At 34.4% G+C, this 19,316-nt stretch overlaps 1 protein-coding gene across 5 annotated transcripts in view; it reads left to right on the top strand.

Moving 5' to 3' along the window:
* Dmd (dystrophin) overlaps nucleotides 1-19,316 on the top strand; it is a 2,011,337-nt gene that overhangs the window by 1,489,790 nt on the left and 502,231 nt on the right. For all 5 annotated transcript variants that reach the window (XM_077107047.1, XM_077107046.1, XM_077107045.1 and 2 more), the window contains one exon: nucleotides 4,918-5,107. In XM_077107047.1, coding sequence (XP_076963162.1) covers nucleotides 4,918-5,107 — 190 coding nt within the window. The remainder of the gene's footprint in view (nucleotides 1-4,917; nucleotides 5,108-19,316) is intronic.

Here is a 19,316-nt window from a genome sequence, read left to right as displayed (position 1 = left end):
TGTGTGTGTGTGTGTGTGTGTGTGTCTTGTAATATGATGTGCTGATTAAGTATTTTTCATCCATGTATCTAATTGTGCAATAATATCTATACATTAATTAAGCTCTTCAGCCTTACCTTGTGTTATGGTTTCAAAATTAGTCGTTCACCAAAAGCTCGTGTGTGAAACAATGCAAAAAGGTTTAGAGGTGAAATGATTGGGTTATGAGAGCTTTAACCCAATCAGTGATTAATCCCCTGATAGGGATTCACTTGGTGCTAACTGTAGGCAGGTATGGTGTGGCTGAAAGAGGTGGGTCCCTGGGGGTATCTTTGGGATATATATTTTGTCCTTATTGAGCAGAGGTCTGTCTACTTCCTGGTGCCGTATTCACAGCTGCTTTCCTTCAACACACTCTTCTGCCATGATGTTCTGCCTCATATCAGGCCCCAAGAAACAGAACTGTCCATGTATAACCTGAGACCTCTGAAACTATGAGGCCCCAAATTAACTTTTCCTCCTCAAATTGTTCTTGTCAGGTCTTTTGGTCATATCAAAGAAAAATCTGACTAAAACACTTTTTAAAATAATGGATTTCTCTTCCTTTTCCTCTTTTGCTATTGATGTATTAAGTTTGCCTATAAGAAATTGGTGATTTCAATTGCATAGCAAAAGTAAATCTCTGAAGTCTTAGAGATTTATTCAAAAATACAATGGCATGATTGTGTCTAGTGACAAATCAGAATATAAACATATTGCCTCATTGATGATCATTTCTTTAACAATCAGTGGAGATGCTAAGACGTGCTTTCTGTGATTCATCATCTTCTTACAAAGTTGTCCCTGGATGAGCAATTTCTCAAGTTGTACTATATTTTATATCTCCAGTACTTTACACCTTTGATAGATTCTTACTGAGCCACAACCCCAGTCTGACATGTGTATTTTCAAAGTTCTTATGACAGACGCTTCAGCAGGTCAGGTTCTCCAAAAAGCAGATTCTGAGAAACCAATTAATATCCAGAAATTTTATTGGAGAGAGTTTTCAGCTTAACACCTGTGAGAAGAAAAGGAAAGGGAGCAAAATAGGGTGGAAGTAGAAGCTGAGTTACCCATGCAGCTGTCACTATGACAACAATCGACCCTCCCTTCCCCACAAAGAGTTAGGGTAGCCCTTCAGAATTATCCTGACTTAGAGTAAGGAAGCCAGGGTTTTATAACCCACACATTAGATATCGACCTGTCAGCAGGTCCAGTGTGCCACAGGAACAAAGGGAGCAGCTCTCTTTAACAGAGTCCAGTCCTGAAGCCTGTTAGCCAGCAGCACTCTCAGCAGTGAAGTATTTTCATCCTGAAGAGGGGTCTGGGAAGCCCACCACAGTGTCTGCTACATTATGATTCTCAAAGTTTGTTCCCCAGCAGCAGTGATTCTGAAACTTTAGCATGCATTAAAAATGTTGGAAGGGCTTGTTGAAACAGCTTACTGGACTCCACCTATAGATTTCTGGTTTAGTAAGTTTAAGATGAGGCCTGAGAATTTATTTGCATTTCTAAAAAGTTCTTTGATGATGTTGGTTCTACTAGTCCATAGACCATATTTGGGGAACCATTGTTCCATATCACTCTTGTTTATATATTGAGAATACTACAGGATGTCCTTACAAATAGAGTAAGAACCTTTTGAAATCATCATACTATTTCTTACTCCATCAAATTCTCAGCTATTTTGTGTACATTATAAACCTGGAAAAACTGATTTTGCTATATAAAAAGTTCTTAATCTCTACAGTAGATTCTCTTTGTAAAGCATTATTACTTTTTCTAATATCTGGCCATTGCTACTTTTAAAATTCAACAAAATTTTCTCCAGGGTTTGCTACTCTGGACAAAGGAATTGAAAAATAATACATGTTCAGGATCTTTAGTTTTGGTCTAAATCAATCATTTATTCATTTATGATTCTCATTATTTTTATATTTCTGTTTATCATATAAGCCATTCAAAGCCATATTGCTGAGGAAAAATTAAAAACTAAGGAGTATATTTAGAGTTATTTTGAATGTACAAATATGGAAATTAAGTACTTTTGACTCATTTGTAGTCTAAACTTGGCACAATTAAAATTTAGGAATTCAGTGTACATGCATTGGACCCAGGAGAATGACTGTAGTCTTAAAAAACCCTATACAAGCAGGAAACAACAATCTCACCTGTGATCAACAAGGATTGTGAAAGAGCTCATTTGAAGAGATATTTCTGCTGTCGCTGCCATTGGATTTTTCTAAAGTGTTTCCCAAATTAGAAAATATCCAGCCTGATGTTGTCAATATTTCAGACCACGAGGGTATCATTTAGGAAAATGGTGCCTTACTGTCCTGAAAGAGTTATGCTTCCTCCCTAAGGGCCTAATTTACAAAGCAGCAAACTCACTGGTAGGATTTGGCTGAAAATCTCATTGTCTGGGTAGAACCCTTTTATCTGATTTATGTGCATTGCATTTTGCAAATGACTCTTAGAAAGTTATTTACTAGTTACTTCTCTGGCAACAGAGGGTAAGTGGTGTTTCTAGATTAAGGAGAGAGGAGCTCGGGTGTGTCAAGTGCAGCTCATCATGAACATGAAGCTAATAATAAAATGCACAATGTTTAATTCCCCAAGTTTCACTAGGTCAGTGGGAGAATTTCCTATTATCCTTTTATTTTGTTTGTAATTGGAGTATATTAGAAAATATGTCGATGTCTAACTGCGCATTCATGTTCTGGAATGTGACAGCTTATTTCTGGCCTGTATTTTGGACTGGAAATCTCTTAAGTCTTAGTGCAAACTGGATAAAATTGCTTCTTTTGCAGTTCAGAAACAGTCACTTGTCAGCAGTTACATGGGGTTCAGCTTGCTATACATTGCATGTCCGATTGTAGCATTGAGATTCTGGAAGCTGTGACAATGGTTCTGCATTTTTAAATCCTGATAGATGACAATTTTGATATTTGTCCTTGTATTGATAGTTTGGCTTCAAACTACACAAGCCAGCAGGCCAGGTTAGCCCTTGTGCTCTGTGGGGTTTAACTTTGCCCAACCAGAACACTGCACTGCCTTTCAGCTGTGCTGTATTAACATTTATTTAGGAGTTGATAAATAGCTTAGTGCAATGCTTACTTTTTTCCAATAGCTGCATCCTCATAAACCTATTCTACTCTCCACGAGTTAATGCAGACAGAAGATTTTTATCCAGTATGAGTGCCGAAACTACCCTGTGAAAGACTGTGTGCTCAGCAAAAACCTCACCCATGATGAATAAACAGCTCTTCCGGGGGCTTTGCTGCCGCTGGCTCGGCAGGAGTTGTTTGCCTGGTTTGCACATCCCATGATAAAGTTGCTGCTGAAATAAATTGCAGTTTTGCATAATTATTGACAATCACATCTTAACAAGCAGTGTGTATCATATTCAAGTGTTCAATTTTTTAAATCCATTTTTAGCTTATGTTTAATCCCAGAAAGTGTTTGTGTAGTAAGAGAAGGCAAATAAGGCATTTAAATAGAGTACTAATTTCCTCATTTCGGGCAAAATTTACCTGAATATTTTTTAGATGGAACTGTTACTGCCTATGGTAATTTTCCCTCCTGAGCTATTATTATGTAGATGTTTGCTGAGGGTGTGTGTGTGTGTGTGCGTGTGTATGTATCCACAATGAATGAAAATATATATATATATATATATATATATATATATATATATATCCAGAAAATGTAAATTTTTAAAGTTTTTGTGTGTCTGTCATTAGAGAATTTATTGCATCCTTTTAAAAGACTAGAGTAATGGGAAAATGGAATGTGGGTAGAAGGAACATTTTTGAGTATCTCTAATGAGTAACTGTGTAATATGTGAAGTGCTAGACTTTACATGCTTTATTGTATTTGATTCTCATCCCAGCCATAGCTACTGGAGATGAGGAAATGAGAAATCACAGAGGTTAGTAACTTGCCATGTCACACAATTGGTAAGGAACACTGGGAATTGAACCCAGATCTGTCTGGTTTTTAAGGCTTTTACTTTTTTCATTACACATAACATTTTTCTTTTGGGGAATATTCACAGCTGTATGACCATCATCTAATGAAATATGAACCTAGTAAAGTAGTTATAACACTCTAGGGTCATGCAACATAATATTTTGCACAATGGTTTCTATGAAATGTTGTTGGTTTTTTTTTTCTTGTTAATCTTTCTTTTCCCTTTGCCCTACAATCCTATTTTTCACCTCCAGTGAAAAAAATACCTTCTGACTGTGTATTTTCTTGACTTTTCTCCTTCCCTGTCTAATCCTTGTTTCTTGCTTCAGGGTGACATCAAGATGGGGGTGGGGGTGACTTAGTGGCAGAACGCTTGCCTAGCACGCATGAGGCACTGAGTTCAATCCTCAGCACTACATACAAATAAATAAGTAAAATAAAGGTATTGTGTTCATTTACAATTTTAAAAAAAGATAGGCAGGAGGAGAGATTCTAAGGTTTTACCTATAAACATTAGCTTTAACTTTTGCAGCATATCAAAATAAGCATTCAATATTGCCCAGCACAAACTATTAAGTTTAAAAGATGATAGTTTTGATGTCTATATATGAATTTGCAAATATCCAAAGGTTATGTGTGTGTGTGTGTGTGTGTGTGTGTGTGTGTTCATGTGCAAGAACCATTTCTGTAGAGAAGATTTATAGAAATCTGGGATGGTCATTCATTTTTAATAGATATTCTTGCATGCCTTCCTCCATGCAGAACCCTTTAAGGTACATAGAAATGAAGATAAATAGCACAGTATTCAAGTTGTTGTTGCTTAAAGAAGAGCTTGAGCAACAACCCACCTTTGCTCTTTTCATGGAGTTCTCTGGGTACCCCATTCTGATATTTGAGAATTGCATCTGGCTATTTGTTCCTTTGCAGAGTGAGTGAACGAGAGGCTGCTTTGGAAGAAACTCACAGATTACTACAACAGTTCCCCCTGGACCTGGAGAAGTTTCTTGCCTGGCTCACAGAAGCTGAAACAACTGCCAATGTCCTACAGGATGCTACCTATAAGGAGAGACTCCTAGAAGACTCCAAGGGAGTAAGAGAGCTGATGAAACAATGGCAAGTAAGTGAAGCGTTTCCACTTTAACACTCTTGCAAATCCAATTGAATAACTCTCAGCATTTGTACTTGTAATTGATAAGCTGGGGACAAAATAAAATGGCTGTTTTATACAGCCCAATATATTTCAGCATATGTACAAGGAAGAGAGAGAGGCAGAGGGAAGAGGAAAAGTCATTTGTGATTCCATTTAATACCCTTATCTTCTAAAAAGTACATATTTTTTGATCAGAATAAAAGCTTGCATATAAAACCAGAGCTTTGGTCAAGCAGAAACTTTGCTCTGACAGAGGAATAAGTTAGGGATTGGTTTATTAAATTGAAAAGGTTGCCATTTTTGAGTGTTTATTTAATATTTTACAGGGAAAGCATCTGTATGAATTGTCTGTTTTATTTAGCGTTGCTAACTGAATCAGTTTCCCTTCATTACTTTCAGATACATTTTGAAATGTTAATCTGGCATTTTGTAGTGTTCTTCCTAACATGATCTGTGAAAATAAAAATGAAATGGCTAAATTTGTCATAGTTAATGATCATACAATATTCAGACAATTGTTTTTCCTAGAAACAAAAATTATTGCTATAACATTTCATAGGCATAAACAGTGAAAACAGAAATGTGAGGTAGTTTTGTTTAAACAGAGTCTCATTGAAAATCATATTTTGCAGTTCAAGGAGGCTCTTCAAATTTATTCTCAGTAACTAATATAGTATACTGGAACTGTTGTGGAGTATTATATATAGTTGGTTTTTCTAACTTTGGTAGCATTTCAAATATAATTTGGTACATTAAAATAATAGAAAGTTTTAGACCAACCTAATTCTTTGCATATTTTAAAATTATGATGAAAAAAGTGATAGCATATCTAGGTTGAAAATAATTCCAAAATGAATCACTACAAGCAAAATTTCTTCCTCTCCCCTCCTCCTAGTTGTTGTTCTGCATCTTGTGGTTTGTCTGGATATGATATTTGATCTGCTGTGCTACTCTGGTGCATAGAGTAGGTGATGGTGGCAATTTATAGTGGCTTGAATCTGTCATTCTTGCGTCGTCATCCTCCTCTGACCCCACTTGCTCATCCACAATGCATGTTATACTCTTTGATACTTTGGAAGTAATTTCTTCAGAACAATACCTGACCTGACTTAACTTTTACAAATATCTCCCAGGGCTTTTGATAGAATATAAAAGAAATGTAAATTTAGGTTTTTTGCACATTCTTAGATGAATGATTAGATAATATACTTCTGTAACTCTTTTTGCTCACACTATTTCATAAATAAATTTTTATTTCACCTTATTAATGTTCATAAAACCACCATAGAATTTTAATAAATACACAAGTTCACATTTTCCCCACAGTTATGGTTGATAAATAATATAATCTTGATTATGAGGATTTTTAAGTAAATTACTTTGAAATTAATAATAAATTTATTATTAAAAATAATTTGATATCATGGATTTAGTAAAATTTCTCTTAAAATAGTGAACAAGTCTGCTTGAGAGGAAAGATATATCTATTATCTCCTATACATTTTATATTTGTAATATTAAAAATGAAAATCCATATGTAAACTATGAATCTTGAGAAATCACAAAATCCTGAATCATTAAAGGAAAAACTCACCATGTTTCTTAACTATATTTACTATGGATAAATGTAGAGGAAGCTACATGTTAGGTTCAGATTTCTCAACTCTCAAAGCAATTGAAAATCATGCAGAGAAAATGTATTACTTTGTGTTATATTATTGAATAAGATACATGTATTTTTTCCTTGCTTAGCCAAACCAAAGTTATTGCTTACATTAAATCCAGTGTTGAACAGGCCACCCTTCTCCATCTTTAAGCTGTAGCACAGGTAATGTATAACCTTTAGAGTACCAAAGACAAAAAAAGAAAGTTTGAAAATAAAACAGGGGCTTTTTACTGCCTCTGCCTTAAAGTGATGAACTGTATTTATTGTTAAAAGCCACATAAAACTCCCTAGAGTTCCTGAAAACCTTGGCATATCATTTTCTCCTTTAACTATAGTAGGATTAACTGAGTTTACAAAATTATTTTTAGGCAGTTTTTCTTTCCCCTCTCAGTTAATATTTTGTTTTCTATGAATTCCAGTTGCCTGAGGTTTAAACTACATATTATCGATAGGAATGACCAATTCCAGTTTTTGGTTAGATGGTTGAATAATGGTCTTTTGATGAAAGATTTTCAGATGTCGGGGTAAAAACTGTGAACTTCTGAAACTATTGATTATTTTTAATGGTACATTTCAACTGATTGAACTGAGTCAAGAAACTAGAGTTTAAAAACAACAAATGGAAATGCCAAGCTTGAAAGTAAATAAAATGACATACGTTAAGAGATCATATACAATTTCAGCATTTCAACTAAATAGAAGTGTTTGGGGCTTCCCCCCCCCCTACTCTGTTTGAATATGAAGTTTTACTTTGAACAAAAGGATTTTTCTTTAATATGTATGAAGAGAAAAAAGTGTCTTGATATGACTCCTTACTTCATTTGAAGAACCTGGTAGCATTATATTCATTGATTCATGCTGTATAGCATGCTATATAGCATGTTATCAAGCCACATTTAAAAAGTGAGCTAGGTGCATAGGTGTAGTCAGTGGCATGCTACTTAATAGATATTTTTCCCGCAGGAGGAGGATTAATTGAGCCCAAGAGTTTGAGGGTAGCCTGGGCAACATAGTGCAACCCTATCACAAAAAAAAAAAAAAAGAAAGGAAGGAAGGAAGGAAGGAAGGAAGGAAGGAAGGAAGGAAGGAAGGAAGGAAGGAAGGAAAAAGAAAGAGAAACTCCAAATTCCTAGCCAAAGCAAGAACTCTCCCAATAGACATCTATATACCTGTCTACCTCAGCAGTGGTTTTGTTGTTGTTGTTGTTGTTGTTGTTGTTTGCTTTGTACAAATGCTGCTGAATGGAAAGAGAGAGGGGGTAAAAGCCTTCATAAAATGTGTTTTTCTCTATGACTGCCAATCAGTTGTTCTATATATGGAGACTTGGCTCTTGATAGACTACCCATCACTTTTGTTTATCAGCCACTTCACTGGATATTTAATTTTTCCAGCAATCTCATAATGCATGGGTTCAATAAGCATGGATGTATTATGAAGCATATGCTTCCTGAATGGAATTAACCTGATAAATTCCATTCTGAAACACATTGGAACTTATTTGGTTATTAAGAAAAAGTGTTATTTACTTTCCTTACTAAATCAAGGAAGAATGTTACAGTTGTCCTTGTACTTCAGATGTGTACATTTTTCTTATGAGTATGGTCACGTCTGATGGTCTAACTGGAATTTCTAAGCTGATATACTTTTGTGGATACCATATAGAGCCTGATTGGTAAAAGTTTGGGAATTTTTAAATTGTGTATTTATCCTTAGAATGAAGACCTATATTCATAATTGAACTAGATTCTTTTTCAATCCAAAACATTTCCTCTTGGGGCCTAACAGAGTTGATAAAGATGTTCATGGTTCGAAGTTCTAACATAAAACACTAGATAACTAAGTAAATATAGGATGAGTCTGCATCTATGCAAATATTTCTTAAGAGTTTCATAAATCCTACCTGGTTCTCCAAACACTCCCGAGAGATCATCAACACCAGTTGTAGATGTGTGTGGGTGTGTGGTAGAGAAAGATGGTCATAAATGGTGTAATTAAGATCTTTTCTCAGCAAGAACTAGGGAGCAAGTGATATATGAAATTCTTTCATCTGTAAGCTGGGTTATGTCTCAGGTCTTCACTAGTCTCATGTGTTTTACTTATATCTTCTGACAACCTCACCCCCATTATAAAAATTCTCTTTTATTAAATAACACATTTCCAGAGAGACAAGTTTGAGAAACTTTGAATTGTATATCACAGTACACCTATAAATTAATATATATTTGATTTCTAATACATTATTAAATTGGGGGAAGGAGTTTCTTAAGTTTCTCAAAAACAAAACAAACAAACAAAAATACCCTGGCCAACTAGTTATTTCTAAAAGAAGAAAAACTTCAATCTTAATCTAATAATTAGTACCTTGAATAAATTTGAATATCATATTTCTTGGGATAGCTGATATTAGAAAGATAATCTACAGATCCCTACTGCCAACAAAAGGAAAATTTTAGTGTATTCTTTTCTGTTGCTTTAATTTTGAATTGAGTTTTTATGTATTTTTTAGTCTTTCTATTTTGATTGTTGTCTAAAGAGTGTGAAAGTGAATCTTGATATCTTTCTTTTGCCTGCTGTTGACTGCCTACCACTCTGGATATGGAAAAATGTTACATACATTATTTCCCTGAAAACTCTTATTAATTCAGCAATCTTTATTAAACATCTGTCATGTATCCGTGTGTTAGGTATGATGTAGTGATAAAAACATGTTCAGAGAGGCAATTAAGTGATTTTCTTTCTCTTTTTTGGAGGGGGGAGCTTTAAAAAATGCAATTTATTTCATAAAGCTCTGGAAGATTAGAGACTTCTCTCAGGCTTGCAGATAGCAGTCTTCTTTCTCTGTCCTCTTCTGGGAGAGAGAGAGAGAGAGAGAGAGAGAGAGAGAGAGAGAGAGAGAGAGAGAGAGAGAGAGAGAGAATGAATATGAATGCACTCCGCACTCCGGTGACTCTTCCTCTTCTTATAATGGAAGTAATCACATCATGATTAGAAACTGTGACCCAAGATAGGTGCTTTTCAAACATAGTTTAGACAAAATGTGGGGTAGTGCAATCAATTTAATAAGTATCAATCCACATTTTTAAATAGAAAAGAAATATTTAATAGAATAGAAAAAAGAGCTGATCACTCTCAAGTCAGGGTCATTATTTTTTGGTGAAACTTTAGTTTCCACTATTTGTATGTATGTGTGTATGTGTGTACATACAGGACCACTATGTACCTTATTCAAAACACTATATTAGAACATGATTTCTGCCTTATTCGAGAAGTGAAGACACAGGCTAAACTGAAATTATGCTAGCAAGATGAAAACTATAGTAGAGGGCTAAAATGATCTAGCAAAGACAGATTATTTAAATTGTTATGATTCCTTTGGAATTAATAATTGGAACAAGATCATATTTTTTAGGAACATTGAAGAATTTACTTCCCCAGTTATAGCAATGTATTAGAAATCAAAGATAATTTATAGGTACACTAAGTTATACCTGTAATCCCAGCACTTTGGGAGACATAGGCAGGAGGATCATGAATTTGAGGCCAGTTGCTTAGTAAGACTCTGTCTCAAAAAATAAAATAAATATATAAACAGAAGATAGAGCTAAGCCTATCGGAGAAGCCAGGAAACTCACATAAAACAGTGGGGTTTTTTTAAACATTGTTTAGATATCAGAGGAGCTTTCAAAAATGTTGAACTTTGGGTTCCAGCTTTAAGAGATTCCAGTTGGAAATACTGCATGATTCTCATGACCAGACAAGGTTGAGAAACACCATTTAGAGAAACTCAAAAGAATTTGATAGGAATTAGCCAAGAACACAGACTTGGAAAGGGCATTCCTGGCTGAGGAAACAGCAGGTTCAAAGGCCTGGTTAGTGTGGTGGTTTGGGAATCTGAAGGAATGTCTCTATGACTGGAAAATGATTATTAAAAGAAATGAGATTGGAAAGATCAACTGGGGCTAAATTGTGTAGAAAGACAGCATGATATAATAGAGAATGTGCCTTGGAGGTAGAAAGATCCCTATTTAACATTTATTACCTTATTGCCTAACTTCTAAGTCCCATTTATATTTTTCCTACAGTGAGTATAATACTTCACAGGATTTGGTCAAGAGTTAATGATAGGTGCTGGGGTTGTGGCTCAGTGGTAGATTGCTTGCCTAGCACGTGTGAAGCTCTGGGTTTGAATCTCAGCACTACATATAAATAAACAAAATAAAGGTCCATTGATAACTGAAATTTTTTTAAAATAGTAAATGATAGGATACAGGGAAGATATCCATAGAGGAGCAGAGTGTTAGACTCAAAGGGCTTGGAAAGTGTAAGCTGTTTTTTCTCTCCCCCTATTTTTTCCACATTTTTATTGATGCATTATAGTTACACAAATTGATGGGATTTGTTGTTACATATTCATACATGACACACAATATAATGTTATAATTTGGCCAATATCACTCCCCAGGATTCCCCCGACCCCGGACTGTATCTGTAGTCTTTGGAAACTCACAGCTTTGTTTTATATAAGGAAATGGAATAACCAGACTTGTGTGTTTAAAAGACTATTCTGGTAGTTCTGTGAATGAATTGGAAAGATCTGAGCCCTGTGCAAATACAAAAATTAGAAAGTTATTTTTGTAATATTCCAACCAAGAAATTATAACTAAGGTGGCAATGTTGAGAAATTAAGTGAATATTTGAGATGTTTGGAGAGAAAATCAACATGGTAATGTACTCTCTGGGTGGTAGAGGTGACCAAAGAATGTAAGGTAGAAGGAGTCACTATCTACTAACCACTTGACTGAGGAAATAATAGTGCCTTCATGGAGTTGCAAAATCAAGAATACAAACAGGTGTGGGAAGGGAAGTCAGGAACTTGATTTGGTCAGTTCCAAGATGTCTGTGAAGAATACAAGTAAAAATATCACCTCCCCAGAAGTGGACCTGAATTTAGAGGTAAAATTTGGAGAAAGGTCTGAATTGACAAACAGCAACATGAAAGGCATAGAAATAAATGCTAATATACACAACTTGATATAATTATTGGAATTCATTCATGCCACTCAGAAATTCACCTAAATGCCACCAAAGTATATTACTGTAGTCCCAGATTGATATTACATGATGTTATCTTCTATGCTATTCAAAAGGAAATAGCTATGGAAATCCTCCTAATGGCTTAACCATGAGAAAAGACAAAGAATTAGCAAAACTTCTATGTAAAATTCATATCATGCTAAAGTAAAAACATTTGAATAATGTATCCATTTTGAAAATTCTTTTCAATAATGGCTATTAGCTTGTCTCATATAAACAGAAATTTTTATTTTTCTTATTATTCTCATTTAGCTCCTATAAAATCTGTATCTCCACATTGACAATATTACTGACTATAGTACTTAGGAATAGATAATAGAGCTACATACTTGTCTTCTTATTATATACTTTAGTATGTTGTTTTGGACACTGAAATTCTTCTAGATTTCAGAGAGAATCCAAAAGGAAATAGTGAAAGTAAAAGTTTAGCAAAAGGAATCACTGAGAACAAATGTTCATAATTGCTTTTTTTGATCTCTTGTAGAAAAGAAGACTAAACATAGAAAATAAAAATCTACTTTTTGTCCAATAATGAAAAAAATCTACCTCAATTTATAGCAATATGAGTTTCATCACTAGATTATTAGGATCGTAACATTCTGAACCATGCTATCATGGTCATGTTCATTTGGAAACATGTTAGCCAAATATATTGAAACCTTTAGAACTTACTTTTCTGGATATTGGCATTCCTTTAGACAATTATCTGAAATGATACAAGGGATGCACTAAATTGAATAACTTTGTAATTCAGCTACTGTATTCTATAATTTTCTATCTACAAAAGGTAGAAAAACCCACATAGGTAAGATACTGTGCATACTAAAAAGCCAATTTTGATAGCTCCTAATAACCGTTGTCTTTTATTCTTCACAGAGATTTTGTGAGGATCTGAGACGGTAATAAATATAAAGGCACTTTGAAAAACGTTTCTTCAAGTGAAAGGTCCTTATTAATGTTATGAATTACCATTAGACAAAAGTCAAGCCAGAGCTATAAGTCAAATACTGTAACTCTTAAAAATAAATGGATTAAAGGTATATTAATTAATAATAACTAAAAAATGTACTTTTTGTATTTGGCCAAGTAATTGTACTTTCCTTATCTAGTTTGATTCTCACTAAAGTCCTATGGTGTTATTATTATTTCCATTTTCAATTGAAGAGGTAAAATTATAGAGTTTAAGTATCTATTGTTCCTCCCTTAAAAATATCAACTAATACGTGTTTTATTGCTTCAGATTAGAAGGGCTATTATTGCAAAGTCAAAGCCTATCACAATAAATGTTCAGTTTTATGGAATCAAAACACCATGTATTTATCCAGTTATTAGGATAAATGATAATAGCTAATCTTTTTGAATACTTATTATGAACCAGGCAGTATGCTAACTAAGTACTTTGCTTGTGTGATGTAATATCATCCTACTGTTATTACAGATGAAAATACTGAGACTTTCACAGATTGTGTAATGTCTGCTAAGGTCAAACAACTGTATATAGAACAATCTATTTGATCTTAGTTTGACCTTCTGACCTTCTGTTAATCCTACCATCCTACCCACTACCCACGGACCTAGCATTCTAAACAATGACCCAAGATAACCAAAAGCAAGGTTTAAGTCATTTACCTAATAGGAATGTGTTGGTTAATGGAATTATTTCTGCTTCCTAAACACTCTTCTTACCTTTACATTTTCTAGCCCAGTTTCTACATTTTTCTCTCAAATGAAACACTTCTCTACACAATCACCATATCTATCAAATACAAGTGTTCTTAAACAAATCCTCATTATCCTAGAAAACTGTGCTTATTTTGGTATTGTTACCCACCCATGTCTACTGAAAAATTGCTCACCTTTTCACTTACTGGGATGATGTATTATGCTAAAAGTCTCCCTAGCTCTCTACTAATTCCTTCCTCTTTCCTTATCTAGTTTGATTCTCACTAAAGTCCTATGCTGCTGTTATTATTTTCATTTTCAACTGAGGAACTATTTAAGGTATCTTTTTTTATTCTCATCAATCTCATTATCTTCATTCAATAGTCAATCTGTAGTTATTAAGTGTCAGATATGTGCTAGATATTTTACCAGAAATAGTCTCCTGTCTATCTCCTTTAATCCAATGCTTGAGTATTTTTTTTATAAATTTCTAGTATTTATCCTACATTTTTTTTAAAGAGAGAGTGAGGAGAGAGAGAGAGAGAGAGAGACAGAGAATTTTAATATTTTATTTCTTAGTTTTTGGCAGACACAACATCTTTGTTTGTATGTGGTGCTGAGGATCGAACCCGGGCCGCACGCATGCCAGACGGGCGCGCTACCACTTGAGCCACATCCCCAGCCCTATCCTACATTTCTTACTGGACATGGGACATTACTTACTAAATGTCTCACAGACAGCATAAATTCAATATGACTGAAATATACCACATTGTTACACAAAATCTTTATCTCCTATCTTGCTATTTATCATAATACCATCTCTTTAGTCAGAGATATTTCAAACCACACAGTCATTTCTACATCTATTTCTCATTTGCCTCACTTTCAAGTTCATTTTCAAGATCTGTGGATTTTACCTCTATAATTCTTTATATCTATTTATTTTTCTCTGGGAAACCTTTTATCTTCCTCCACTCATTCTTTCCCACAAATTGCTTCAAGCCAACCTTTAGATTGCCATTTCAAACTATGCTTCCTAAATAATAACTTAAAATGTAACTAGAATAAAAATGCCATGAGGGGAGATATTTGATTTATCTCACTTAGTATTATATTCCCATTTCCCAAGACAGTGCCTGACACATGATAGGTGATCTATAAATGTTTTTCAACAAATCAAATAAATATATAACTCCACTTTTCAAACACTGTTTATGACTCTGAAAAGCCTTTGGAATGTCCTATAAACTCCTTCACCTGACTCTCAAGATTGGCCCCTAATTTCAATTTCAAATCTCATTTCTTATTTTATTTCTCCCATTTTCCTCAACTCCTACAAATACAGTGTGGTAGTCATCACTATGACCAAAATATCTGACATGAACAACTTGGAAAGAGAAAGATTTATTTGGTGATCACAGCTTCCAGAGGTTCAGTCCATGGTCAGCTGACTTCATTGCTCTGGGCTGGAGGTAAAGCAGATCATCATGGTAAAAGGGTGTTGTGGAAGAAAGCTGTCAGTTCATGGTAGTCAGAAAACAGGAGTGGAGGATCATCTAGGAGCAAAATATAACCCCCTGGGATATACCTCCAGTGACCTACATCCTTTGGCTACACCCCACCTGCCTATAGTTACCACCTAGTAATCCATTCAAATTATTAATCCATCAAATGGATAAATGCACTGATTAGGTCACAGCTCTCATCATCTGATCATTTCACCTCTGAACATTCCTGCATTGCCACATGAGCATTTAGAGGGATATCTCATATTCAAACCATAACAAACAGGTAGCCAAACTAGTTTGGTGTCGTTAAATCACCTGATATATTCTCTTAAGATTCATTTTCTTCATCTCAGCTTATCCAGATGCTATGTAATTTTCAAGGAAAATCAAGTTCAAATCTCCCCTCATTCCCTGAGGTCCTGAGCTAGAAGTCATCTTGTCTCTCTCTTTATTCTATTGGTATTTCTCTTCAGTATAAGTGATGTTTAGTGATTTCTGCATTCTATTAGAGAAACTAGACAGGACAGCCTTTAATAGTATGAGCTCTGAAGCTTGACTACCTGGGTTTAAATTGTGATTCTGGTATTTACTGACCATGGACACATTTCTTAACTGATCTCAGAATATATAGCTATAAATAAAGGGTAATGACAACAGCTACCCTTCAGGTTCTAATGAGGAGATATGAATTAATATATGTGAAGTGTATAAAACAGTATCTGACACATAGTAAACACCCATTAAATACAGTTAGTATGTCATTGCTATTTTAGGTGTGTGCATGTGTGTGTGTGTATAGTATATAATTTAGTGTATATATTTATAAATAAAATTCAGCATTAGTCATTTTACTATAGGATCCTTGAAGGCACAATCCTCATTTCATCTGTGTGAAAAGCTACTTAATAAGAAATGGATGAATAGAAGAAACTATGCCTACCATTGGCTACCATGAGTGCTAGAGCTTCATTTTTAAAGGCAGCTTTAATTGTTCTATATTGTTAATATTTAAAAGATTTTAGCTCTCGAATGTAAATACTGAATCACTTTTCAAAAAGCTCTTTAAAGTCTTCAATTACAAACTTTAATACCCCATTCTTGAGGATAAACATACTACACTGAAAATTAAAAAGACATTTTGATTTCATAATGACCTCCTTAGAGAAATCAATTGACTTGCCATCCTGTTTCAACTAAACACAAGACATTGTGCTTCCCTGAAACACTTTGGTAAAAGTAGTTCATTTTCCTTCATACACTCTGAGCAACATAGCAAATTGCACAATGCTTTATAGATATGTTCATAAAATTAATAAAGTTGTTTAAAATGCATCGTATGTAGCAGTAGCACTGATGACAATGAGAAAGCTTCATTTTCTTTGATCTCCATCAGAACTTGGACAAGATCTGAATAATTAATTTCAGGCCTTTATCTCCAAATGAGAATTGAAGAAGTCAGAAAGTGGGAACTCAGAAAAAGTCAAAGAATTTTATGGCACTTTCTCTTCCTCTCTTCATCTAGCTTCCAAGAATTCTTAAGAGTCAGTGGTCTTTGAGAGAAGTATGTCCAGGCTGAAAATGTTATTCCTTTCTGTGAATATGGAAATCTCTCCTTATCCTATTAGAAAATTCTGGAAGTATGAATTTGGGAGACAAAGAATCTTCAGCATTGTATTTACAAATTATTTAAAAAAGAACTTAATCTTAGTGTCTCTCTTGTGCATTTTATAACTGTGATGATAAAACATTGGAGGTATTAGTCAAAGATTAATAATATTCAAAATAATTTAGGTTATCAGCATGCGATTTTCATTCCACATGAGGTCCATTTGCAGTTTACATGGTTTTCTAAATTACATTAAAATGAAATGTCAGAAAGTTCACATTTTTTCATGTTTAACAGCATCAATCTTTAAAGAAAAGTTATTGAACAAAGGTCTATGCATAAATCAGCCATTCCCTGTAGAGGTAAAGGAAGTCATTATACCTGGTTATGAAAGAGAGTTTCATGAATACAAGGGGCATAAATCATTCCCCTCTGGAGATCATATTAGTCTAGATGGAAGAATGTCTATTTCCTGATAGTGAGAAAGGAACAAATTACTTTTGTTTGCTCCTGCATCTGTGGTTATCCTTGAGAAGTCTGTTAGCATGTTGACTATTCAATATTATTAATATTATGACTTAGAACTGTCTGAATCCTTATAAATGTAGCCTTTAAGTTTTCTAAAGCTTTCAGTTTTTCCTTTCTAATGTTTTTTCACCTCCAACACCTTTTAAAATAGATCATTCTTTGGAAGTTATAGAAAGTTATTCTTTGCAGGAAGCAGCATTTTGCCTGCTCTCCTGAACCAACTATGTTTCACCTCCATCCTTTGCTCCCAATTCAACAATTCAATATTGGATTCAATTTAGGGCTATGACCCCAGATAGAATGAGACCTAGATATTTATGAGCCACTCAATCAGGCATTCTGCTCAATGATTTACTCCATAAATCCTATTTTTAGTTTTAAAGCAGTTTCACAAATGGTTGCAAAATGGTTGTACATTACATTTTTAAAATATGAAATGAGTGGAGATAGCATTTTCTCCTATTATGGAAAAATGTTGATGTCCTGTTTTAGAGTAGAAAACAGTTGTCATTATTGAGATGTATTTTCCTTCCATCACTAAAATAAATTTTGATATTATGGCAATTTATACATAGTAGAAGAATGTACCTTTTAAGTGGATTCCCAAATGTGCCTTTTAAGGAGAACTATTGAGAAGTGAGATCTCCTGTAGAATAGTGAAGAAGCATGAGAATACAAAGGTTGATATGATAGGGAATTATCTTTAAAGAGGAATGGATATTTGTGGGATTTGTGGAAAGAGGACAACAAGACCTAGCCAAGGAGGGAAAGGAATAAAACGAATGTGAGTACAGAGTCCTTTGGGCACCTGGAGTAAGGATAGAAAGTCATTCTGGTTAACTTTTGATACATAACAAAATAGTCCAAAACTTGATGGTTTAAAACAGTAACAGTTACTTGTTCCTCCACATGCTTCAACTCTTGGTCATTGCTCTGCCTCCTCTCATGAATACTGGATGGTCTTGCCTCTTAGAGCAATTGAAGATATATCAGTATGCTGATATTTTTATTTAAACTTCTTTTCTACAATAGAACATGATTTTCCTTCTTACTTACAGCTGTAAAATACTCTGTCATTTAACAATTAAGATTAAATATCAATCACAACTAACTATCTTCTCAAATAACAATATGGATGCCTGAACATTTTACTTCCCTTTTTGATTTTCTTTCTCTACAGTTTGCCCCAAGGTATACTACTAATAACAGAGCCCATCTTTGCCAATAGATATTTAGACTATACCTGTGAATAATCTTATTTGCACAGCTTTACTATCTAATATGGGCATAGGTAACCTTAAGAAGGTCTTAGTGGTTCTCAGATTAGTCTATCTCTTCAACTCTCTTTCCTTTCCCCACCCACTCTCTCATGCTTTGTATTTCATTTTCTTTTTAAGTGACTTTCAACTAGAAAATGCCTTTCTCATCTCTGTACCTGCCTCCAGGCTCTATCCATTTCATTTATCAAAAAAATGCCCTTTCTGAATTCTTTCTCTCATTTAAATGCCATTTATTAAAGTTAGACAAATGATAGAAATTAATTTCTTAAAGATCCAGAAACATTGTCTTGAGCAACAGGTGACAAGGATCCAGCAAAATGACATGTAAGCTAATATGGGTGAATCTTGGAGGTATTATGCTGAGTTCAATGATCCAGACACCAAAAAGTGATTCCACTTATATAAGGTGCCTAGAATAATGAAATTCAGAGAAAAAGAAAGTTGAAGAGAGACTTCCAGGGAATGGGGTTAGAAAAGTATGGGGGCTTCTTGTTTAATGTGTATCTGAGTTTTGGTCTGAGATGATGGGAAAGTTCTAAAGATGGATAATGATGGTTGCACAACAGCATGAATGTAATTCATACCCATCTAACTATACTCTTAAAAATGGTTAAAATGGCAGATTCTGTGTTATGTATATTGATTATAATAAAAAGTGAAAAAGAAAACATGAGCTAACAGAGAACTCCTTAAAGGATTTTCCTTATGGCAATAGTATGGTATCAGAGAGAAAAAAATATCTTATTTACAGATTAGGAGATCTGAGTTCTGATTCTCACTATAAGCCTGGGTGACCTTTGGGTAGACAGTGTTATTGGAGAACACAGGT

The sequence above is a fragment of the Callospermophilus lateralis genome, chromosome X (assembly GCF_048772815.1).
Source record: "Callospermophilus lateralis isolate mCalLat2 chromosome X, mCalLat2.hap1, whole genome shotgun sequence".
Taxonomy (NCBI): Eukaryota; Metazoa; Chordata; class Mammalia; order Rodentia; family Sciuridae; genus Callospermophilus; species Callospermophilus lateralis.
The sequence above is the reverse complement of the archived record's forward strand: the minus strand, read 5'-3'. Positions and strand labels throughout refer to the sequence as shown.